The sequence below is a fragment of the Equus przewalskii genome, chromosome 1 (genome assembly GCF_037783145.1).
Source record: "Equus przewalskii isolate Varuska chromosome 1, EquPr2, whole genome shotgun sequence".
In the NCBI taxonomy this organism is placed as follows: domain Eukaryota; kingdom Metazoa; phylum Chordata; class Mammalia; order Perissodactyla; family Equidae; genus Equus; species Equus przewalskii.
This window is the reverse complement of record NC_091831.1, coordinates 92,461,135-92,486,636: the sequence shown is the minus strand read 5'-3', so window position 1 is coordinate 92,486,636 and position 25,502 is coordinate 92,461,135. Positions and strand designations below refer to the sequence as shown.

The 25,502-nt window shown below is 45.7% G+C and overlaps 1 protein-coding gene across 10 annotated transcripts in view; it reads left to right on the top strand.

The window, feature by feature from the left end:
* The window catches only part of PDE8A (phosphodiesterase 8A), a 137,796-nt gene that overhangs the window by 86,772 nt on the left and 25,522 nt on the right, over window positions 1-25,502 (top strand). For 7 of the 10 annotated variants that reach the window (XM_070570608.1, XM_008512673.2, XM_070570635.1 and 4 more), the window contains 7 exons: window positions 1,836-1,924; window positions 7,437-7,515; window positions 9,052-9,189; window positions 14,770-14,858; window positions 16,439-16,490; window positions 16,593-16,635; window positions 23,908-23,985. In XM_070570608.1, coding sequence (XP_070426709.1) covers window positions 1,836-1,924; window positions 7,437-7,515; window positions 9,052-9,189; window positions 14,770-14,858; window positions 16,439-16,490; window positions 16,593-16,635; window positions 23,908-23,985 — 568 coding nt within the window. The remainder of the gene's footprint in view (window positions 1-1,835; window positions 1,925-7,436; window positions 7,516-9,051; window positions 9,190-14,769; window positions 14,859-16,438; window positions 16,491-16,592; window positions 16,636-23,907; window positions 23,986-25,502) is intronic. The other 3 variants (XM_070570618.1, XM_070570591.1, XM_070570594.1) reach the window with 2 other exon arrangements.

Below are 25,502 nucleotides of genomic sequence, written 5' to 3'. Positions count from 1 at the left end.
GGAGTAGCAGCCTGTTTCCTGAGGACCCCTGGACCTCATGCCCATCTCCAGCCTCCATGCCCGGTAGAATCCTTGGGACATGTTTAAAGTTGGAGAAGGGCGAGGAAGATGGCATGTTTAGACACACAGAGCAAAGCAGAGGTAGTGAGGGGGAGGGGCAGACAGTGGGAGCAAGGTGATGTCTACCTTTGGGATACAGAAATTTGGATACATGCATTCATACCCAGTGAAAAATCTAGTCACATGCATGTGAGGCCACTGGTGGAATTGTATAAATGCTCATATCTCCATGTCCTAAGATCTTGCCTGCAAAGCAGGTGAGGCCAGCCAAGCCCTTGGACAGCTGAGGACCCATGTCCCTGTCAAGTCCCTGACCCCTTGTCTGCTGGCAGTAGCACAACACTGTGCCCAGCAGTCTCTCCTCCCTGTTTCCCCCTGGTCAAGAGATGGGCAGCATGCTGGGGTATTCCTGTGGTGTCATGGCTGACAGAGGAGTGAACAGCAGAGCCAGCGCTCTACTGCCTTCACAGTAGGTGGGAGCGGGTAGGCATGTCACCTCTCTCAGACTTGTTTGTGAGGGGCTGTGTTTTGGCCTGCAGATGTGGGGACCATCGTGCCCATGGCCGGTAGTCCTTGCCTTCCCTCCCAGGGGCCGGCACTCACTGAGCTTTCTGTGGGTGCAGCAGTTTGCAGTTAGCCTGCCTTCTCCCGTCTCGTGCTTGGTCCTCACAGAGGGTAGGAGCAGTATTGTCCTGTTTGCAGGTGAGGAAGCAGCCTCAGAAAGGTTAAGTGCCTCATTTAGGGTCTTACAGCTTTTAAGGCATGAACCTGGGGCTGGATTTTTAGCTGGCTTGACACCCAGGCAAGACCCTGATTCCTGTTCAAATAGGAGGATACCTGCCTTCACCGTGGCAATAGAAGGAGCTCCACGAGGGGCCCCATGCCCCACGTCAGTCTGCCTTTGGCTTGTAGATAGTGGCCTGCAGAGGCCTTAACCTCTTAGGCCTCAGCTTCCTCCTTGGTCAGATGGAGTGTTACCCATGTACTGAGCTGGTGAAAGCAAGAGCTGTTCACAGAAATAGGGGTGAGTGAGTAAATGTTCACGGATATTTTTTGCATCTGAATTTAACTGTGTGTCAGAACATAGTAACTATTAAGATTTCTTCATGAAATACATAATTTAGTGGTGGAATGGGTCCGTGCTTCTCAGAACTATGTAATTTGCTTTGTTGTGAGATGTTTCCTTTATGTAAAGATTATTATATAAAACAGTTACTGTCTATAGCAGAGAGAGAGCGTGGGCAAAGCCATGGCTTTACTGGTACCTCTGCTTATGGACAGTCATCCTTTGTCAGCTTCGTTGAGCCATGGTTAGAGGTCAGTGTAGGAAAACGTTGCTTGGGTGGCAGTTACCTCTGTGAAATACAGGGGCAAAGAGAAATGCAAGCATGTTTTTGCTTACCATGAGCTGTACAGCTTTAATACTTCTCTTGAAAAAGTGAACATACCCTGAAAGTTAATATAAATAGGACTTTAGTTAGTAAATTTCTTCCTTCTCCATATTCTAGCCTCTGCTGGTGACATGCAAACAACCAAAATCCTCTTACCTCAAGGCACTGAAAGAAAAGCGTTCTTAAGCCCTTTTTTTTTAACAGCTAATTCGGTACTAATAAATTTTCATGTCTCATTTCGTGTTCGTCATTAAAGAGAAATTATTTTTTTAGATTTCAGTTACCAAATTGAAAAGTCTGTTGAAAAAAAGTCTTTTTATTGATATACAGAATAATTTAAAGGTGCACGCTTGATTATCCACAAAATCCCCTTTCTGTTTGTAGAGGTATGTGGAAAACCCCAGCCTCATGGCCTGTTACAACGAACTGCTCCAGCTGGAGTTTGGAGAGGTGCGATCACAGCTGAAACTCAGGTAAGTCTGCTCCTTCTGGAAAGCCCACCACATCACACAGGGCTGGTGGGCAAGTGAGGACTTTGGTTGTGGGCGGCTACCTTTTGGCTGTAACTGACCTGCTAAAATGGGATGGGGTGGTGGCGTGGTACCTCTCCTCATACAGACTTCCAAGGTCTGCCTGGATGTCGAACAGGGGGTCAGGTTAGTAATTGGAAACTCAACATTCAAAGATGGGGCTCCAAAATGCTAGTAAATGAAAAAGAGGGTACAAAAGTATATATACAGAATTATCTGTTCTGTTTTATAAGAGAAAAAGATGCTTTTAATATATATACATACCCAACCTATTAATGTTGGTTATCTCTGGCAGGTGACATGTTTTCTTCTCTACAATAAACATTTTTTAATTTGTTCTTTATAAACAGGTTTTTTTTTTTAAAGATTTCATTTTTTTCCTTTTTCTCCCCAAAGCCCCCCAGTACATAGTTGTATATTCTTCGTTGTGGGTCCTCCTAGTTGTGGCATGTGGGACGCTGCCTCAGCGTGGTCTGATGAGCAGTGCCATGTCCGCGCCCAGGATTCGAACCAACGAAACACTGGGCCGCCTGCAGCGGAGCGCACGAACTTAACCACTCGGCCACAGGGCCAGCCCCTTTTGTTTTTTTTTTTTAAGTGAAATGAGTAGAAACCTAGTTCCCTGTAGAGCAAGAAAAGCAGCAAATTAGTAAAATTATATGAGGTTGACAGAAGAAAGAAAGTCAGCAGCTCTCTGCCATCCTAGTGTTCTTGCTTGGGTGGTCCACTATTCTTTAACATTTCCTTTACCTGGAATCAAAGAGAGAATGAAGTTGTTCTGTTTGTGTATGCCCTAAGCAGAGATAAGGGGATCAGAATTTGGAGTGTTAAGATTAGTTGGGGACCAGCACAGAGTTCCACAAGCAGGGAAGAAAAATGCTTCCTAGACGAAGTGAAATGAAGCGTGCAGTGGCACGGAAGTGCTGCCGAGCACCAGTGTTTCCAGGCTCTCAAGGGAGCGGAAGAGCTCCTTTTTGTTGCCAGATTTTGCAGGGCACCTTGAGGTGGGTGGTTGCCCTGGGGCCCGCTTCACCCCTCGCTCCTGGGTCTTCCGCAGCCTGGCTGCAGCACTCCCACAGTGAGTCAGGCCACCACCCTCTCAGAGGAGAGGAGAATTTTGGAGCAGTAGGTGATGTTAGAGCTTTTTTGGTCCATTCAAGATGGAGAAACTGAGAGCCAGGGAGAGTAACTGACTTACATCCAAGATCTCACAAGCAGCGAATGGCAGTGGTAGTCCTTTAGGTTGTAACCCATGTTTTTAAAACTGAAATCATTGTCTCTCTTTCATCCCTAAAGCTAACTGTGACCTCTGACCTTCCTGAATAATTTAGCTTAGTGAATTTAGCATCACCTACCCTGTGGTCCTGGACTGAAACCCCTGTGTCCCCTTCACACCTCCCTAAATCCGGTCGCTCACCAAGTCTTATTGATTTTACTTCCTAAGTATCTGTGGAATATGCCCACTCATCTTCCTCTTTAGGCCACTATCTTTTCTTACCTGCATTATTGAAACCATCAGTCAGTCTCCCTACATTTAGTCCTGGCTCCTCCTTGTCCATTCTCCACACTTGCCTTCACACTTAACTCCATCTGTGTTTCTGTTCTTCAGCTCCCCACTGCCTTCAAGAGAAAATCCAAACTGTAAAATGTGGCCTACATGGCTCTCCCTGGTGCATCCGCTGCTCCCCTCTTTGTCCTCTGTCTTCCCCGTCTGTCCTTATGTCCTGCTTTGTTCTCTGTGCACCAGCTGACAGCCAAAGGGAGCCATCGTGAAGGGAGACATGGCAATATGAAGGGAGGCTGGAGATGTAGGGCGGGAGAACTGGAGAAATAGACTTGTTCTGCAGATACTAAAATGCACTAGAAAGCTCTGACAAGCAACTGTGTGTTACTGCTAGATCAGTAAACTAGAATGTAAAGTCTAGAAATAGACGAGTATATTTAAGAATTTTGTATATGATTCACATGGCAGTTTAAATCAACACAGATAAGAGCGGACTTTTCAGTGAGTAGAATTGTGACAACTGACTAACCATTTGGAAAGAAAAGTTATATCCCAATCTCACACCCAACTCCAAAACACACTCCAGAGAATCAAAGACTTAATGTTAAAAAGTGGAGGGGCCGGCCCGGTGGCGCAGCGGTTAAGTTCGCACGTTCTGCTTCTTGGCGGCCCGGGGTTCGCTGGTTCGGATCCCAGGTGCGGACATGGCACTGCTTGGCAGCCATGCTGTGGTAGGCATCCAGCGTATAGACTAGAGGAAGATGGGCACGGATGTTAGCTCAGAGCCAGGCTTCCTCAGCAAAAAGAGGAGGACTGGCAGTAGTTAGCTGAGGGCTAATCTTCCTCAAAAAAAAAAAAAAAAGTGGAGGGGCCGGCCCGGGGGTGCAGCAGTTAAGTTCACGTGTTCCACTTCTCTACGGCCCGGGTTTCGCCGGTTCAGATCCCGGGTGCAGACATGGCACTGCTTGGCACGCCATGCTGTGGTAGGCATGCCACATATAAAGTAGAGGAAGATGGGCACGAATGTTAGCTTAGGGCCAGGCTTCCTCAACAAAAAAGAGGATTGGCAGCAGTTAGCTCAGGGCTAATCTTCCTCAAAAAAAAAAAAAAAAAAAAAAGTGGAGCCACGGAAGTACTAAAAATATAGGGAAACATATGTAATTGGATGATGAAGTCTTTTTAAACTCAGTCTGGCATAAAAGCCAGATTCCATTAAAGAAGAGAATCAGATTAGACAACATAAAAATGTTAAGCTTGTCTACAGTTGGAAAAAAACCTTAACTACTGTTAAAAATTTAGACAAATAACAAACTGGGAAAAATATGTTTGTAACAAATAGGATAGACAAGTTAATACCCTAAATACCTAAAGAGATTTGATGAATCAGTTAAAAAAATGAAAACATCCAGTAGAAGAAATAGAAGGACATGGATCAAGCAGTTCACAGGAGGTATTAATGGCCAGTAAACATGAAAAGATGTTCAGCTTCACTAGTAATCAAAGAAATGCAAATGCAGATGATGCACCATTTTTTATTTACTAGATCTGCAAAAATTAAAAAAGAATGATAAAACACAGTAGGGTGTCTCACAGATCCATCTCCTCCAAGCTTGTTATGTCAGAGGTGGAAACTTACTGTTTATTGATTTGTGGGTTTTTTAAAATAACATCTTTATTGAAGTGTAATTCACATACCATCTCTTGCCTTTTTTTGTATGCCAAGAAATAAGAGCTAATTTTTATTGTAAGCTGCTTTGTCTTGTTTAGCGAGACAGTTTAGTAATGCCAGGAATAATGTAAAAGCATTGTTATTGTTAGTTTTCTTAATATTATCTCTATACTTTATGAACAAATAGGCAATTTTTTTCTTTTTATCATCTTCTGAGGCATATACAAGGAAAACACTGGAAACAACCTAAATGTCCAGTCATTGGGGATTCATTGAATAAATTATGGTGTAACTTTATAATAGACTATTATATATTTATTAAAAGTGATAGTAAAGAGGGGCTGGCCCCGTGGCCAAGTGGTTAAGTTCGCGCGCTCCGCTGCAGGCGGCCCAGTGTTTCGTTGGTTCGAATCCTGGGCGCGGACATGGCACTGCTCGTCAGACCACGCTGAGGCAGCGTCCCACATGCCACAACTAGAAGGACCCACAACAAAGAATATACAACTATGTACCAGGGGGCTTTGGGGAGAAAAAGGGAAAAAATAAAATCATTAAAAAGAAAAAAATACAGTTTAAAAAAAAAGTGATAGTAAAGAACTGTAATTATTGATACGGAAAGGTTAATGTATATTGTTCAGTGAGACAAGCAGATTATAAAATTGTAAAGTATGATCTTATTTTTATAAATATATGTATTACATATATGTTTATACAAGCAATTGCCCACAGCACCAATTGATATGTCTAGGTATTGGGATTTCAGATGATTTGATCTCATGTATTTATTTATTTACTTTTGAGGGGCCTTTTTTTTTTTCTGCTTTTCCTCCCCAAACCCCGCCCGGTACATAGCTGTATATTTTCTAGTTGTGGGTCCTTCCAGTTGTGGCATGTGGGATGCCACCCAAGTGTGGCCCAGCAAGCCGCATCATGTCTGCGCCCAGGATCCAAACCAGCGAAACCCTGGGCGGCCAAAGCGGAGTGCGCGAACTCAACCACTTGGCCACAGGGCTGGCCCTGATCTCATTTATTTTTAAACAACTTTATTGAGCTGTAATTCATATACTGAACAATTCATCTATTTGAAGTGCACAGTTCGGTGGCTTTTAGTATATTCACAGAGTTGTGCAACCATACCACAATTTTAAAACCTTTTTATTACCCCCAGCCCCAGATAAGCACTAAACTAATTTCTCTATATATAGATTTGCCTGTTCTGGACATTTCGTATAAATAGAATCATACAATATGCGGTCCTTTGTGACTGTCTTCTTTCACTTAGCATAATGTCTTCAAGGTTCATCCATATTGTGGCATGTATCAGGACCTAATTTCTTTTTATGTCTGCATAATATTCCGTTGTATGAATGTACCATGTTTTATTCATCCATTCATCAGTTGATGGACATTTGAGTTGTTTCCACTGTTTGGCTATAAGTTTTTGTGTGGACATGTATCTTCCATTTCTGTTGGGTATATACCTAGGACTAAAATTGCTGGGTCGTGGTAACTTGTTTAATGGTTTGAGGACCTGCCCGACTGTTCTCCAAAGAGGCTGTGCCCTTTTACGTTCCCACCAGCAGTGGATGAGGCTTCCTCACCCCACTTGTTCTTCTCTGTCTTTTTGATCATAGCTATCCTGGTGGGTATGACATGGTATCTCATTTATTTTTATCTGTATTTTCTCATTATTTTCAATAAACTTGCATTACTTGTACAATTAAAAAGTGTTTTCAGACACTAAGGACCTGGGAGAATGCTCACGATATATGGCTAAGTGAAGAAAGCAGGGAGCGGTGCAAGACATCCCATTGATCCCAATTTTGTGAAAAGAATTTGTTTAAAATAATGGCTACAAATAATTGACTGCCTCCTTTCTACCAGGCCCTTTGTCGGGTTCTTGCCTCTATCCTCTCACTTGGTCCTCCCAAGGACTCTTGGGAGGGTGAGAAGGGAGGCTCGTGAGGTTCAGTCATGTGCCCAGGGTCCCACAGCTGGGGACAGGCAGTGATTTGAACCCTGATGCGTGGTCCACTGGTCCTCAGGTTGGAAGAAAAGGCACCAAATTGTGCAGAATCACTATCCCAATTAGTGGAGTAGCAGGAGGTGTTTATTTCTTCTTTATGCTTTTTAATATTCCCCCTTTCTTTTTCTTGAATTAGCGTTTGTTACCTTTATGATCAGACAAAAACCACATTTTAATAAGTTAATGTAACACCCCAAAATTGTATTCGATTTTGTAGTATTTACATTAATCAGTCCTTTTTTTCCTACCCATAAAGGGCTTGTAACTCAATATTCACTGCGTTAGAGAAAAGTCAAGAAGCAGTTGAAATTACGAGTGAAGACCACATTATACAGGTTTGTTATTTTGAAAGTTTGTCCTTCTGGATTTCTGGTTTTGTTTGTTCTCATTTTTAGGATTGAACCCCTCCAATATGATTTTTTTTCTTTTTGAAGTTCAGGAGACCAATTTTCCCTTAGAGGATTATCAGAACAAAATCTATAACATATGTGATTTAAAATAAGTTCCCTATAGGTAAGAAAAGATACTAATAATTACTTAAGGTGCTAGAAAATATTCTTTAGAAATACCATATTTGCATTTATTCTCACGCTTTTTGTTTATTTATTTATTTAGCAAGGAGAGACTTTTATCCAGAAGAATTGTTACTGGGTTGGGGTTGTGGGGAGGGACTGTGGGAGTAGAGGAGGCAGACTCTCACCTTTCTTCCTGTTTTTGATGTAGGAATTTACTAGAAAGTACTCACAATTTTAAGAATAACCTAGAACTTACTGAACAAATTACCCTCTATTTATCTAAGTAGCTTTATGTAAGTGGCTTGAGATAACATGGTTTGTACTTTTAGATAACAGCAAAAGAGGGAGCTGTGGCAGAGAAATGTTCCTTTTGTCTGAAAATTAGCTCCACCTTGATTTTAGTTCTGAGCACTTCAGCCCTTCAGTTTAATCTGGCTGCAACTTTCTTGGTCAAGTGCTGGTGATGGTGACGTTCACGAGTTGGTGTCCTGAGAGGTGACTTTGGGCCAGTGGTTAAGGGCACAGGCTTGTGTCAGACAAGCATGGGTTCCAGTCAGCCTTGGCCCCTTTCTAGCTGAGCAGCTTTGGGCAAGTTACTTAATCTATCTGAATTTGCTCTCTCATCTGTACAAGTGGAAATACCATTAATACTGAGAACAACCTGCCTTTCGTAAGGATGTTCTGAGGACTAAATGAGGTCGTGTGTGTGAAGTGCTTGCTATGGTGCCTCGCAAGGAAAACAGACCTTAAACAGTGTCAATTATTGTTTTATCATCATTTATTATTGTTATTAGCTCATGCACAACTTTCCCATACATTTTCTTATAGTCTGAAATGTAACCATAAAGTTTTACATTTGTAAACACTTTCTAGTTCATAGCCTGCTTTCCAAACACATTATTTATTTGCATCATATGAGAGAGGTAAGAGAGATGTTTTATTCCCATTAAACAGATGGTAAGTGACTTGCAGGAGTAGAGCTTGGGTGTTTCAGACTCCCGGGCTGGTGCTTTATTCCACTGGGTCACTATTAAACAGCCCTTTTGTAACCGCCCTGGGGCTGTCTCCGTGCACTGTCTTTCCTCTGCTGGTGTTTAATTGCAAGCAGGTCTGCTGCCCTCCCTGAACCTCAGGAGGATACCGCCGAAAGCCCCAGCTGTCACTGGAGCACAGGCTTCTGCAGACTCCAGGGTTCTTCTGGGACTGTGCTCTGGGGCTTTAGAACTGCCCTGGTGAGCTCCAGGCTCCTGAGCTTTCTGGGGGAAAATAGGATGGCTTCAGTTGAACGCCCTTGATTGTCCTCTTTTCAAAATTTCTTTTAATTCACTTCATGTTTTTTCTTTTGTCTCCCCCCAGTATGCAAATCCTGCATTTGAAACAACAATGGGCTATCAGTCAGGTGAATTAATAGGAAAGGAATTAGCAGAAGTGCCTATAAATGAAAAAAAGGCTGATTTGCTCGATACTATAAATTCATGCATCAGGATAGGCAAGGTAAGTAAGAGGTCAGTCCCTTTTTTACTTTCACATAACAAAGAGGGAAGGAAGGAGACTTATCATTCACTGAGCATCCCATATCTGGGTCTCAGTCTTACTCTTTCCAGAAGTCTGGGGAGGTGTAGGCAGTGTTATCCCTATTATTCCCATTTTGCAGGTGAGGGAACTGAGGCCAAGAAAGTATATAATATGATTAGCCAATAAGCAGAGTAATTTTAATAGACACTTAAAATTGTTATTTTCATCTTTGTAATAGGTGAGTTGATCTTCTAAGTGGTAGATGTTGGCAGATGGTTCTGGGTAAAGGATTGCCAATGAGGTGACGCAGTCTCAGAACACAGTCGAGCCCAACATTTTTCTGAGCCTCATCCACTCATTCAGCATTTTTTGAATGCCTGCAGTGTGCCGGGCACTGACTAGATTCTGGTATAGAAAGAAAAGCAAAACAAAACTTCCTGCCTCAGAGCACTCATATTCCAGGGTGCAAACCCGACAGATAAGAGGCATCATCAGCCAGTAAGGTGAGAAGGCCCATAGCCCCGTGCTGAGAGCCCAGGCACAAGAAGGGCAGGCTCTGTCTCAATGGAGGTTTCTCTCTGAACAGCGCGTCTGACAGCACCTCACTGGTGTTAGTGTCTAAAATATGATGAGAGGGAGAAGGCTACTGCTTTTCACGGTCATGCTCAGTCTGTGCTGTTGGGCTCTTTTAACTTTTGGAAGTTGCGTAGGGGCTATTAATCTGATTGTTTGAAATGTTTGAAAATTGGTGACCTGCTTTCCTGCTCGCTCGGTGAAGGCCACCGTGGAAGTGTTGCCCTCTCCCCTGTGGCATTTGGCCAGTGCCTGTCCTGTAGCATACAAGAGCAGCCTGGCATAGGGGGCGGAAGGGCCATACAAAGCTTATGCCCCCACTGCGCTTGGGCCCCTTGAAGCACCATGAGTAAGCTCGTGTACCTTTGCTTTCCCATGGCTGTGAGCACACAAGCTTGCCTTGCAGTGAGAACGAGGAAAGAACAGGCCAGCTGTGAGGTCCTAGTGATGCTGTATTGGAAATAACAGAAGTGGGCACTATTTGAACCCTATTTTGCCTTCAACTTTTCTGTCAAGGATGATGATTTTTTTGCTGGAAGAGAGTGGAAGGTCCTCTGGGAAGAGAGATAGAGGCTGGGCTGGATGAAGAGGCCCTCAGGTGCTCAGGTGTGCTGATCAGTTAGCTCTAGTGCCCCTCCCTTGGTGGAGAGAGGTATCCTCAGAAGGCGGCAGCAGGGCGGCAGTCATCCAAGACCCTAGCAGCCTTTGAGGGGCTTCACCATGGACTTCCCAATCCTGGCATTTAGGTCCCAGCTGCCACTGGATCAGCCAGGAGTTTTCTGGTGAGCTTCAGCTCGACGTGAGTCAGAGATGACGGCCCTCGTGCACCTTGATCTGGCAGCTCCTACACTGAGGCGCTCTGTCTCCTGCTCACCAAGGAGAGCAGGTGGAGATGGGGCAGGAGGCGCTAAGTGGGTGAGCTGTAGGCCCTGGGATCCACCAGATCTGTGGGAATGGCCTCTCGCCTCCTAAGTTATGCTCTTGGACACCAGGTACAAAGGGCTTCAAACTCAAACAGCGTGAGACCTGTTCTCCGAAATCTGTATTTATTGTGAGCAGAGAATATGAATGGTTATCATATTATCAATCTCTATACTGCTTTATTTCAAAAAAGGACCTGGTTATTTGTCTTGTATGTTTCAGAGTTCTTGGGGAGAGTGGAAAAGCAGCCATCTGTCATTTGTCAGTAAGCTGCTGGCTTGCTGGCAACACTGCCGCAGGACAGGCCACTTAGCTGGGCAGTTTTTGAGGTGAAAGAATATGTGGCCTTTCTGAGTGAGCCTCCCTAGGGAGAAGAAGGGCTTGTTGAGGAGTCAGCCCTGGGCAGTGGCGGTACCGTGGGCAGTGGAGAGAGTTCAGACATGCCCTGGGAACCCAAATAAAGACTTAGGAAGTGGTTAGATGACAGAGGTAAGGGGCTTTGGAGTGTCCAATTCCAAGTGTGCTGTTCAGTAGGATATTCTTGGGGGCAGAGGGGAAATTCTGATGATGTTCCAGCAGAGAATATTGCAAACACCACTCTCCACAAGCCCCCTCTACCTGTTGTTTTCAGCCAGTGGCTCCTCCTTTGGCTAAAACTCGTCCTATTAGATGCCTTGATTTTCAGCCCTCACACTTGTGCTTCTTTGCATCTCTCTCTATATATCCTTCTTGACTCTCCTGCGTTTCTTCTTCCCCCAGACTTCTCTCTTAGTGCTCTAGAACCCGTAGTCTCCCATCTGCTCAGATACCTGAGCCTTGCAGTGCCTCTTTTCTTTTAGAAGTTTTGAATTTTTTCCCTTAGAAATTGTGTTTTGCAGGCTCTGAGTGAATGCTGGCGGCCCGGATGCCTGCCTGTGACGGTGACGTACGGCTGACAGCCATTTAGCTTTTGCAAAGTTTCACCTTCCTCAGCTGCTGTGATCCTTCTGCTTCCCCGCTCACCGCCTCTCCTCTTCTTCCATCTCTTTTCTCCCAGGTTTACCAGGGCTCTCTGTCCCCTTCTGTGTTCCTCAGAAAGCTCCTTGGTGGTTGAGGCATCTTTCCTGCTCTGCATTGATGTCTCACATTTCCCCAGTTTTAGCCCCAGCCTCCTTTCTGAGGTCTGATTCAACATCCTGCTGTCATCTTGAAATCAACTTTTTTAACAAGGATTTTCTCTCATCTCCTGTTAATAGAAAACCTCTCCCCCATTTGCTGCCTCTTCTCATTGCCCATCCTCACAGTTGCCTGGACTTCAATTCCTGAAATGGTTTTGGTTCCTCACTACTTGGTGGTCTCCTCTATCAAATCCATCCTCAAGCCTTGATGTCTGTTAAGCCTCTGCCTTTGAGTGTCCACAGCCTGGGCCTACCCTTGTTCAGGGCCTTCTTCCTACACCTTGGGATTGTGGTGGCTGAATCCGGTTAGGTCTCCCTGTCCCATGACCCTCCACCTCCAGTCAGTCCACCCTACACTAGTGAGTGATTAGTCTCAGCAAATCATCATTGTGGTCCTGTCACTCCCTCAGGATAGAGTTCACCTCCCTTAGCCTGGTACCAGGCTTCTGTAGTCTGACCTTGGCCTACCTTTTCCATTCAGCAAACAGAAGCTCCAAGTGCTCCTTGACTGTCTACCACATGCAGGCGCTGTGCTGGCCCTGGGATGGGACAGCCAGATGATGATGATTTAATTTTTAAGACAACAGGCCCCAAGAAGGGGCTGTTTGAGTAGTCAGAGAAGCCCAGCTCGGTGCTCAGCTTTCCCTGGAGCAGGAGGACGGTGCGGGCCTTAGTTCTGAGGGGAGCTCAGCTTGGAGAGAGAGGCCTATGCAAAACCCCCTGTGCCAGAAACAGGCCGTTTACTGAGTGTTTGCCATGTGACTTTTTTAAGAGTTTATGTTCATTACGAGATTTAATGTTTGTAACAGCATTCTAAGGTAGTACTTTGTTATTCGCAGGAACTAAAACGTGTCAGAAGATATTTACCTATCTTAAATATAAGAAATATGATCTGCGGAAAATAAATATTTTTTGCTTCCATTGGTGACTGGAAAACTTACGGGCAACTCTGTTATCCAAGTAAAGTCATCGCTGAGTTGTCCTCTTTTAGCTGGACTGTTCAGCTTTGGCTGAAGTGGCTTCTTACACCTTTCATTGGAATCCAGCAGCTCACATCTATTCAGAAAGATTGGAGGAGAAAATCTTGGGGAAAAAAATTTATATATATATAGTTTTTCTTTTGCTAACATTCATCGCCAGTCTTTGTCTTTTTGCTTGAGGAAGATTGTCACTGAGCTAACATCTGTGCCAGTGTTCCTCTGGTTTGTATGTGGGATGCCACCACACCAGGGCTTGACAAGCAGTGCGTGGGGCCACACCTGGGATCTGAACCCACGAGCCCCAGACTGCCAAAGTGGTACACGCTAACTTAACCACTTTGCCACTGGGCCAGCCCCAAAATCTTGCATGTATTTTTTAAGGTGCTACTTGATTGATTAAATTGGCTTCCTGTATTTCTCCCTCTCTCTTGTTTTTTAATTCACATACCAAACAGTTCACCCATTCAAAGTATACAGTTCAGTGGTGTTTGGTACATTCACAAGTTTTTGCAAACAGCGTCCTGGTTTCTCATATTTCTCGTGCTGGTGAGCTTCAGTAGTGACTCTTGGGCCTGTCTGCTGGAGCCTTCTAAGGTGGACGCGTGGGCTGTGGGTATGGAAGACAGGCTGCCCACTCCTGCCGAGGGCTCCGTGTTTGGTTAGTCCTGGTCTGTTTCAGGCACAGGCCAGTCTCCGCGGAGCTGTGGTGAGGCCTGCACCTCCCTTCTGCTCTGGGGTAGGTAAGCACCAAGCTGGGCTCTCTGGCTGGGTTTTAATTCAGTCCTTTCTTGGTACCTGTTGTTTTCACAAGTACAGCAGGAAGCATCAGTAACCATCCTTTGCTTCTGTCAGTGTCCTGGTTTCTCTTGGATCCACTTTCCCAGAGGAGTCTGAAGATGAGATTTTGCCATTGGCGTTTGCATGCAGGTCACCACCCCCCAAGCATAGAGGATTTCAGAACTGACCTTGTATAAGGGTCTCTGGACAGGAGACTTGAACTAAGCCACCAAGCCTGCCATGGTGATCCACTTCCCGCCTGGGTCAGCTCTAGGTCCTAAGCAACTCTGGAAGGTCAAGAAGGTTATGGAACACCCTAGGGGTTCAGTGTCCTCCAGTGGGTTTTAGGGATTTGTATAGCTTAAGGACCCTGGTGACTCTTGGAGGAATTTAGAACCTTTTAGGTGGTGAGAAAACCCACCTCCATCCCAGCCTTCTCCCTACCACCCCAAGAGTCAGGGAGCCATCTGCAGCCCCTGTTCTCTCACTGCGGTCATGTCCCACACACACCTGCTCTCCCAGACTCCAGTGCCATCCTTAAAGATTCCCTATACTCTGTCTGATCAGGAGAACATGACTAATGCAATTGTAGCCCTGACTTTTAGTCTCGCCTATTTGTTCTACCTGAGCCCGGTCCTGGCTGTTACCTCATCATCCCTACCCTACCTGCAAAGGGACCGAAACCCTCACATATCCCAGAGGGTGGTAGCAGCCCACCATGCTAGTGGCCACTGATGGCTGTTTCTCTGGCCTTGTCCTGAGGTGTTCCCCCTTCCGCATGCAGGGGCAGAGCCCTGCCCTCCTGCCCCTCGCTGCAGCAGGTGGGAGTTCAGAGCGGAGGAACCTGTGCACTGAAGGAAGGGAGTGCTCTTCGTTCATGGGCCCAGGGCCTCTTCTGCCAGCAGACGGCTGCCAAAGACATATGACCACTTAGACTGTGGTGGCCTGGCTTTTGTCAGCAATCCAGGAGGAGATGGACTTGGGAGATTGAGAAAGAATTGTCAGATTACCTAAAATTGTGTTTGGGGTTAGGATAATTTTTTATCCTAATGGCTTTAGCAATGGTAAATGAATCAGAACCTGAAGAGGAAAATGTTCTTGGGCTTATGTTTTGAACACAAAGTATAATGATACTTAAATTCCATTTATAGGAGTGGCAAGGAATTTACTATGCCAAAAAGAAAAACGGAGATAACATACAACAAAATGTGAAGATAATACCTGTCGTTGGACAGGGAGGGTAAGTGGAAGAGACAAGTACTTCAATCAACGTGCCATGTTTGCCTTACTGCAGATTGCTTTGAATACTTAAGTCAGTCAAGGACTGCATGCAGAAATTTAGAAGACAGACTTGTAACAAGGTCAGTTGTCATCAAAGAATGGCCTTCCGGGGTGGCTTCCTCATGACTCCTGCCTGGCCCTCAAGCTGGCAGCCAGGGCCACCAGACTCAGGACAGTCTTGATTAAGCTGCATAGACACACAAGAGACTAAAGTATTTAAATCAGTGATGAGAACACTAACTGGCGAACTCACTATATTTAAAAGATTTCTGTCTAATTTGATGGCCTGCATGTTAATTCTATATAGACCTATCAAATTGGATAAAAATATTTTAAATACTACCATTAATGGAGACTCATATAAAACAGATGTGACTATAGATTGGAAAGCAGTGTATATCAGGAGCCTAAAAATTTCATATGGTTTGTCTCAGAATCTATCTTAAATATAGGAAAAACAATAAAATATGCCACCATTAGAAATGATGATCATAGAAAATTAAATTACAAGGAGAAATGTGAATGATAAGTACAAAAATCAAAATGTAAAATCATACCAGTTTATGGTCTCAATCATGAAAAGGAAAGAAGGAAAAAAGAACAGGAGGAGGTGCGGCCGTGTGGTTGTAACGGCTGCTACCATTTGTCAAGACCTTCCCACCCTGGGCAGGCTCCCAGTGCCTGGTAGACATCAGTTCACTTCATCCTACCCACAGACCTGTGATGTCGGCACTGTGGATCATCTCCATCTTACAGATGAGGAAACTGAGGCTCAGAGAGGTGAGGTTTTGGCCCTGGGTTCGGCCACCAGTGCTTGGTGGAGCTGGGCTGCAGACCTCTGCGCTGACTGCATGGCTCACGTGCTTGGTCACCAGGCTTTGCTGCCAGTTGGCGATGGCCTCAGGGAGACGGATCTGTGTGGGCTCTCTGTTCTCATTCTTTGCCTTTTTATGTCCTTTCCAAATTTTTTGTGATAATTACATAGGGGTTTGATTATCAAGGGGAAAAACTGAAAAAAATCAAAGGAACAATAAAGAAGTGAGGAGAGTCAGCAGCTTCTGAGATAAGCCGTGCTTGCTTTGTTCTAGACTCCCAGCTAACCAAGTTAATGCGAAGCCGGGCCCCCAGGGTGGCCTGGGCTGTTTCCGTGAATGACTGAGCAGACTGCTTGTTGGAACTTGAGGAAGAGCATCACTATGAAGTGTTGTGAAAATGAAAACTTGTTAAGGGATTAAAGGCTTTTGGTTAGTTCACATGTAGTACCTTTCTTAAAAATAGGTGTTTTTTATTGTATGTTGTGATGACTTGGAAGAATTTTGTTTTTACTGAGGAGTCAACTTATCTTCTAACAGACACCGGGGGCCATTTGTAGACTCTTGTTCTTTTATTGGTGGCCTTAGCCATGAACAATAGAAATGCTCTCCTCAAAGCATTTTGTGTGTTGTGAAAGAGATGCTCTTTTCATCATGAAAAAATTAGCTGCATATCCATCACAATAGAGAGCCAGGAGAGAAATAATGCATTGTTTTCTACTTGCAGAAAAATTAGACACTATGTGTCCATTATCAGAGTGTGCAATGGCAACAATAAGGTATGTAAGGAGAGCCCTCGGGACCCAGGTGCACCCCAGCAAGATTTCTCTTATTGCATAACTAGGCAATCAGAACTAATGGCTTTTAAAATTCATTTTTAGGCTGAGAAAATAACTGAATGTGTTCAGTCTGACAGTCATACAGGTATGGTGCCCTATATTCATTCTTAGGGTTCATTGAACTTTTGAAAAAAATAGAATAAAAACAAACCTTTACTCTGACTAGCTTGCCTGGTGCACAGTCGGACTGTATTTTCCTACTCATGGCAACATTTGTCTCCCTAACTCCCCAGGCAGGTTTATGAGTCAAAGGACCTGAGCACTTGTGGGCCTGCTGACAGGTGTCCTGGGGTGGGTTTCAGCTTGTGGGGAGAAAACTGGTCACCTCAAATGCGTGAACTTATGTGAAGACACGTTGAGTGAAGGCTGGTTTGTTGGCCTTATCTATGCTTCAAAAGGCAACAGTGTTAGGGGTCAGACTACAGTACTTTAGCAGGGACGTCTTCATCTCCTGTCAGTAGTCGCTGTCAGCCTACAGGAAGGTAGCTGGACCCCATCAGACTTGCCTCACCTTGTAGCCGTCTACTTACCGTGCCTTGGACACTATCTGTTCTTCCCCACAATCTAATCTTCCCCACAAAGGAATCTGCGTTATTGCAGTTTTTCCCTGACCTGGAATCGCCTGCTTCCTTCAAGTGTTATGTCATGGCTTTAGCAAGCTGCCTTCCTACTTGGGCCCTCACAGTGAGGGCCCGGGCTGTGATGATGCAGGTCCACTCCAGCTCCTCGGCCAGAGGTGCTCCATCAAGCCTGCATGGATGTTAGCACACCCTGCCACGCCCAGGAGTGCTCTGGCTGCCCGGCTTGTCTGTAAGGACCTCCAGGGAGATGACTTCGTCTTCCATCCCTCCCGCTGTTGCCGAGGTGCTCTCTGCAGCACCACCGCGTTCAGCCGTCCATTGTAGGAATGTTCCCCAGGTGGCTCTCTGGGCGTTTACTGTATACTGTACTGAGTGCTTAACTTAGTTAATTTAATTTACAATTAATTTAAATGAAGCCTTGCAGTAACCCAATGAGGTAGGCATTTTATAGATGAAGTTCCCTTTTTACAGATAAGGAAATGGAAAGGCTAAATAATCTCCCCAAAGACAGAGGAAATGGTTGAGCTGGCACTTGCATCCAAATGGCTGACTCCAAGAAGCCTGAAGCATGTGCCAGGACAGGTCTTGTGGACACCCAAGAGCAATCAAGGCTTTAACCTGAAAAGAAGAGAGACATATTGATCCCAAAGGACACAAAGCAAGTGATAAGAAGTGGTCACTTATGGATGAGGAAGGACCAGTGGTGCCAAGGTGACTCAGAGGAAGAGGGAACGTTCCAGACAGGGAGAGGTGGATTTTAATAAGAAAAGGGATGTGGAAGGAAAAGCATTCCAGAAATAAAAACAAGCACAGAAGAGGCAAAGTACAGAGTGTGCTCTAGAAAGAGCAAGGATTAAATTTTAACGGGTATAAAGGGTCAGTGTGGAAAGAGGAGTTGGGATCACGAAGGATCCTTAGATGCTAGGTAGGAAATTAGGAGTTTCATCTGCAGGCACTGGGAGTCTGCAGATTTTTGAGCAGGGGAGTAGCATGATGACATCTGAGTGCTAAGAAGCTCTTAGAGCATGTGTGTAACAGAGTATGTGGAAGGGGGCCCAAGAACACCAGCGTTGCCATAGTCTAGAGGAGAGAAAACAATGGCCAGCACATAATAAGGTGACCACAGTAGGAAGAGAGGAGAGGCCGGATGTGGTGATGGTGTGAGACCAGAGAGAGGAGAGCAAGAAAGACTAGTTGTAAAGGTCGTTTTTAAGCCTGGAGATTTAGGGTGTGGTGATAGGGCTAGGAAGATGTATGTAGAAAGCACTACTTGTGAGGTTCTGGGTTTGTGTATTCACTCATCTGTTCGTTCATTCTACAAACTTCTATTGACTGCCTGCTGGGCACCAGAGCCCTCGTTCCTGTGTTCTGTGGAGAAGTTAGGACTAGAGATGTAAGTTTGCTGGCAGCAAAGCACTGGCAAGTGACTCAGATGTGGAACTGATGAGACTGAGCCTTGGATGGTAAAGGCGAGTGGAGACTTTGAGGTTACCAAGGAAGACATGGCAGGGAAAAGGGGGAAGGCAGGTTCCTGGAGACCACCTGCGTTGGGGTCCGAGAGGGAGTGGGAACCTGGAGGGTGTCACTGAAATCAAGGGACGGGAGAACGGGGAGGTATCGAGAGTGGTCAGGGCTGAATCTCGGGAGTGCAGAGCCAGAGGTGGAGAGAGACCTTGGCGGTTGCATCCAAGAGCTCATTTGTGGCCTGAGGCAGTGCAGGTTCAGGGGAGTGGTGAGGGCAGGAGCCAGACTGCAGCGGTGCAGTCTGGAGTGGAAGCAGCAGACGGCCTCCCACAGAAACCCTGCTCTGCAGGGTCATGGAGGACTGACTTGGATTTTTTTTTTTTTTTTAATTTTCAGAACAGCCCTGTGAGGTAGACGTGGCTGTTACTAACATTCCTTTATTACAGAGAAAGAAACTGAGGCTCAGAGGGTTAAATGACAGCCTAGAGTTGGACAGCCAGGAAATGACAGAGCTGGACTGGAAGGCAGAATCAGTGACATAGTCGTAGAAGATGTTAGGCAAAGGAAGAATCTCCCAGACCGCGTTTGTCCTGGCCATTCTGTCCTTTTACTGGGTCACCACCCGCTCAGGAGTCTTCCTCATCTCACCCAGATGACTGGCTGGCCGTCTAGTCTCCTTCCCCCTCAGCAGCTTTATGTCCAAAAAACTCAGCTGACTCTTGCCTTGGGAGGGCAGTGGAGCTATCACAGACCGTGGATCAGCCAGGGTCCTTGGTTACACACAACAAAAATCTGTTCTTAAGCAGAAAAAGAGTTCTTCAGAAGGAAATGGGTGGCTCACAGATTGGACAAGAAAGCTGAAGAACCAGTCTGAGAAAAAAAGCAGGAAGCAAGGAAAGCTGGACGACTGTCCCCACTGCCCTCAGCATGCCCTAGGAGCGTGGTTGGGGCCGCCGCTGGCAGCACTGGCTTTGCTGAGGCCTGGCACAGGATGTCGATGCCACCACCATGGACAGAGTGGCTTCTTCACACCCTTCGTCCCTGGCCTCACTCGCTCTAATTCAGACTCCTGGGGGCAAGCTCTCATTTGGCTGGGCCCACGTCACCTGCTCCCCTGTCGCTGACAGGGAGTGGAGTAGGGGAGTCTCTGGCCTCCTCCCTTGTAGTGGGAGTCACTGGAAAGGGGATTCAGATTCTGGGTGCCCAGAAAAACAGTAAAGTTCCCAGCCATGTACCCCTTTTCCTGGCCCATGTGTTGTTTCCACATGGTACTATGTCTTAGCGAAGACACTAAATGTGACAACTGCCCAGTCTTACAAAGCTTGAGTTGGTCTGGATGAGGCCCTGAGCATGCCTTTAGGCACACAGAAGTGAACATGGAGTTCGCTGGCTGATGGAAGGTAGAAATAATTGAATACGCTGTACTTTGTAGTACCACACTGGGGGAAGCTGGGGGACATTCCCAGTGATGATGATGGTTGAGCTGGTGTCTGGAAGAGGAGGAGGAGGCAGCCAGAGGACAGGAAGAGCATTCCTGGAGGGAGGAGCAGCATGCACAGAGGCATCAAGACAGGCAAGGCTGGGTCAGGCCAGTTTGGATTTCATCCTACAAGCACAGGAGGGCCAGGAGAGTCTTTAAATAGGTAAGTGAAAAAGGGCCACTTAGAAAGATAGTCACGGTGATGGTGTGGAGAAAAGAGACAAAGAGACCAGTTGAGCGACTGGAATCAAGAGATAGTTAGGTGTGATCAGTAGGACTTGGGACCCAGCTTAAAATGCGGGATAAAGAGAAAAGACTTGAGAATATCAGCAAGATTTTCTAGCTTGGCCACTGGATAACATTAATGAAAATAAGTGCAGGAGAATGCAGGTTTGTACAGGGGAAGGATGGTAATTTAGATTTGAACTTGGTATATCTGAGGTGCCTGGAACGTTCCAGGGGAGATGCCTGGTGGCATATGGAGATAGCCAAAGCCTTGGGCCCTCGGCCAGCTCTCCTGACCAAGGAAGGAGGCAGGAAGACTGAGCGCTAAGGCTGGAACCCTGCAGTAACAGACACTTCAGGGATGGGTAGGGAAGCAGGATGTGGAATTCGTTCATTCAGCCAAAACTCAGTGCACAGCCACCACGTGCCAGGTAACGTGAACGTCTGCTTGCAAGAAACCTGCATTCTGTGTTTCTTGGGGAGGGGAGGGCAGTCAGGGGACAAGGAGGTGGTCAGGAAAGGCCTTGCCAGTAGCAGGACAAGTTTAAGAATCAGCCACAAAATGCTGTAGGGACTCAGGGGGAGCAGTGATCTTAACAGGGCTCTTGGGAGTGGAAGATCTACTAGTTACATAGAATTAAAATAACTTTAAAATGTTAAGTAGACGTTAAAGCCTGCTTCATCTCCTTCCTCTCTTACCACAGCCCCATCCTTGGTACGCACTCTGCTTCTTGCCTCTCTCCAGCCACATTCTGCTCATCTGCACAGCAGTTTCCTCCTCCTGGAAGTGCCTTTCTCTTCTTGGCTACAGCTACCAGTCATAGCTCCTCTCCTCTCTGCCCCTCTCCCGCAGAGAGTCTGCCACTTCCTCCTCTGGGCTCCTTCTGCACTTCAAAATCACTGCTCTCCCTCTTAGTTCACCTGCCTTGTTCCCCTCTAGACCACCCCCTTTGAGGACATGGACCATGCCTTATTCATCTTCCCATCCCTAATGCCTGGCTTAGGGCCTGGTGCATGGTAGGTGCCAGTAAATGTTTGTTGAGTTGATGAAAGGGAGAAGAATGAAGGAACAGCCAGTAAGTTCACAGCCCACTCTTAGGAGGCAGCTGTGTGGACATCAGTCTGCACGAAGCTCGGAGGAAGGAGACACACTGGGTCTGTGTGTGGTTGAGAGGAGGTGTGATTTGAAGGAGTGAGCATTTGGAGAGGGTACAGCGTCATATGTCGGGAGCAGATGTCAAGGCTGTTCCTGAGATGGAGGGGGGAGCAGTGGTGCTGACACAGCCCACAGTGTGGTCAACACAAGTGAGAGATGAAAGGCAGGCTGTTGTAAGCAGGCTGTTCCTGTCCTTGACTGCCAGCAAGTTACTCTTCATCTCTGAGGTGCTGAAGGGCTTTGAGCCAGGGAGGCATGGAACCAGAGTGGTTATATTTAGTGGTGCTTTCGTTTGTGCACAGGAGTATGCAGGTGTTTGGAGAAGCAGTGATGTGTCTCTGGAGCGTCTGTTACATGCTGGGCAGTGCTGGTCACCTAGGAGAGAGAAAGGAAAACTATTTCCACACTCATGTCATTCACAGCTGGTGAGGAAGACAGTAAAGCGAGTGATTACTGGCAGTGTTGTGGGGGCTGGGGAGGCATTAGGGGAAGATTTCCCAAAGGTTAAGATATCTGAACTACACCTTGGCTGCATCTTCAAAGTGGATTGAGTTAACCAGATGAAGAAGGTGGCATGGAAGAGGTATGTTCCCAAAGGAATGTGAGCAGTTTGTACCAAGGCATAAAGGTTTGGGCAGTGAGCCTGCACATCATAAATAGTTCCTGATGGCTGGAGAGAGGAGGTTCTGATGTCGCAGGACTCTGGAAGCCACACTAAGGAGCTTCAGTCTTATTCTGAAAGCAGTGATGAGCCGTTGAAGTGTTCTAATTGGGAGAATGATCTGGTGAGATTTTTGTTTTAGAAGGATCACTTGGCTGCCCGTAAAGAATGGATGGAAATGGGCAAGGTTGTAGGCTGGGGGACCAATGAGGAGGCTGTTATAATCCAGAGGAGGTTGACGAGTGTCTGATCTAGCACAGGGACAGAGCAGAGATAGATAAGAGGTATTTAGGAGATAGAATCCATAGATTTAGCTGACTAGTTGAGAGAGGGGAGGGAGAAGGAGTCGTGGATAACTTGTCTCCAACTTAAGCAAAAAGGTAGATGTTGTTCAGTGACCTAGAATAAGGAGTGGATTTGGGAGAAGACAATGTTCATTTGGATAACGAGTTCATTTGAAGTGCTTGAGAGATATCCAAATGGAGGTGACCACTGGCCAGTTAAGATATAAGTATGGAGCTCAGGAGAGAGGCCTGGGAAAGACAACAACACAGGAATTAGTTAAAGCATTAGGAAGAAATAAGATCTGAGGAGATTGTGTTGTCTGAGAAGAGAAGAATGGCTAAGGGCATAATCTTTGGGAATACCAGGGGGGCCGAGGAAGAGGATGGAGAACACTAGGAAGGAATAGTAAGAGTAGGAAGGAAAACCAGGAGCGCATGGACTTTGTAATCCAGGAGTTTCCAGAAAGAGTGAACAGTTGTGCCTAGTATCATAATTAAGTCAAGTCAGGTAAAAATTGGACCATATCCTTCAGGTGTAGCAACAAGGAGATCATCATTGACCTTGAAAGTTCACTGTGAGTGCCCGTGTAGAGGAGAATGTAGCAAAGAGCAAGTGAAGAAGATTCTCGATGGGGAGAAGGAGTACCAAGGGCCTTCATTGAGATCCTGTCTGTGAGCAGGGACTCCAGGTGAGGCAGCCAAGAGAAGGCAGAGGGGATAGCGACCTGCAGGTGAGAAGACCTGAGCTAGAGAGCCAGCTCTGTGTTCACTCCTCAGCACAGCAGCTCCCAGTTTCCTCATCTGTGAAGTGGGGACAGGTTGGAGAGGCTCAGCACCATGCATGGCACCCAGCAGGTGCACAGAGGAGGGGACAGGAAGGAAGGTCAACTCTGCCTTGTCATTGACTGCCATGGGGTCAGGGAGAGAGACGAGTCAGAGACACCCATTTGGAGCCTGAAAGAGCATGGGTGCCGTTCACAGAAAGTGGGTCAGAGGGGAACAAAGATAAACTGTCATTTGAAATATACCCCAAAGCAGTGTTCCCTGTACTACCCTGAAAAAGAGAGGCACGTTATTCCCTGGGATATTTAAGAGCTTGTATATAGAAAAATACATAAGATTTTTTTTTTCCTTTGGGGCAAGTGTGGATGGGGATCAAAATTTTCCCATCATTTTACTCAGTTATATAGAAGTATAATAGGAAGAATTCTTCTGAGTTCATTTCTGCTAGTTTTTACTTTATGTTGTGGACTCTGTAATTATGTCATCTAGAAACTGTAAAGAACTTGTTTATGACTGTTACAGGTGGGACATTTTGAGAAAGTCAGCCCCCTTAAAACCTAATTGTTTATAGTCTTCATCTCTGTGCACTGTGTTGATTTTTGGTGGCATCTTAAATGGTGTTCTGATTCTTAAGTTTTGTTTTTAAAAAATTTTAGATTGGTAATTTTCCTAACATGTTGTTAAAATCCCTTTGAAGAGGTGATTTATAATTTGTCTCCACAGATAATCAGTCAGGCAAACATAAAGACAGGAGAAAAAGCTCACTAGATGTCAGAGCTGTTGCCTCTCGAGCAAGTGAAGGTAGGTGACAAAGACAGGAGGAGAAAAATATCCTCTCAGTGCTGAACACATGTGGCCTGCCACTCGCTCCCCATCTTGTCTCCATGTCACTGCCCACCTCCAGTTCGGAAGAGGGGAGGGCGTCCAGCAACCTGAGTCCCTTTTTTCATCTCCCGCAACTCCTGCCACTGGGCTCCATTCCGAGCCCTTTGATGGAGTCAGGGAATAAGGAAAAAGAAAAGGTACATTTTCCTATCTATTCTATGGTTGATTTTCTAAACTGTGACAGCAGATGTCGGTTCATCTGCTGTAATTGTATGAGGAATGCATTTGGAAATTCTTAATGATATATGCTATTGTGGGTTGCAGTTTGCCATGGGGCCTACCTTTGGGTGAGGAGGTGAGCTGCATTTTGGAATGTGGAAGACTCTTATTAAGCAAATATTATTTAAGCTGTATTTGGAATTTTTTTTAAAGATTATGTGGATATGTGGCCTGAATGATCTAATAGTTTTTAAAACGTAATGAACATTATCGATAGATAGTCTGGAGGCAAATATTACTGCTGTGTATTTTCTTTGGCCCAAAGATGAATTGGAAAGTATGGAGTTAGTTATTACTAGATAAAAAGCCAAAACTTTCCAAGGCAATAGCAACTCTGATTATACACTGGAGATCCAGTGCCTGCCCTCACGTCCCTCACAGGTTTGTTATGAGGATCAGATGACATGCCATTTGTGCCTCGCACTGGAAAGACTATACAGATCCCACCCCTGCTGTGAGGGCAGGTCGGGTGGCACCAGCAGGGAAGCAGTTGGTGGCAACGTGGAGGAGTATGGGCTTTGGCCTCAGAAGGACCGTGACTCAAATCCCGGCTTCATTTACTCTCTGTGCAGCCTTGGGGGTGGACTTCTGTGCCTCTGTTTCCCTCCCATAAAAAGAGGATGTACCCTGTCCTCAGAAGGTCCTGTGAGGATAACTGAGCTGCCGTCATCATCTGCATTGAGGCCATTGCTATTACAGTCCTTGGGCAGAGCAGGGCCGGGCCCGGGTGTGGTCACTTATGCCCACAACTGCCTTCACTCACCACACTTTAGCTTCTGTTCATCCTTTGGATGACTTTGTCCATTTCTATGTTTTTAAGTGTTTTAGGGTTTTAATACCTTTTTTGAGTTATAACTTACATACAATAAAATTCAGATATTAGATGTTCAGTTCAGTGAGTTTTGACAATTCTATACACTCCAGTAACCACCACCCAATGTAGATACAGAAAATACACACCACACACACACACACACACACCCCCTCTCTTTTAGCACGTAAAGGCAACCACTGATTTCTACCACCATAAATTAATTTGGTCCCCTGTGCCTCATAAAACGGGAATTGTATAGTATGCACTTGTGTCTGGCTTCTTTCCTTGGAGTGTTTTTAAGATTCATCCATGTTGTTAGGCATAGCAGTAGTTCATTCTTTTTTATTGCTGAGTATACTCCATTGTGTGAATATTCCACATTTTGTTTATCCATTCCCTT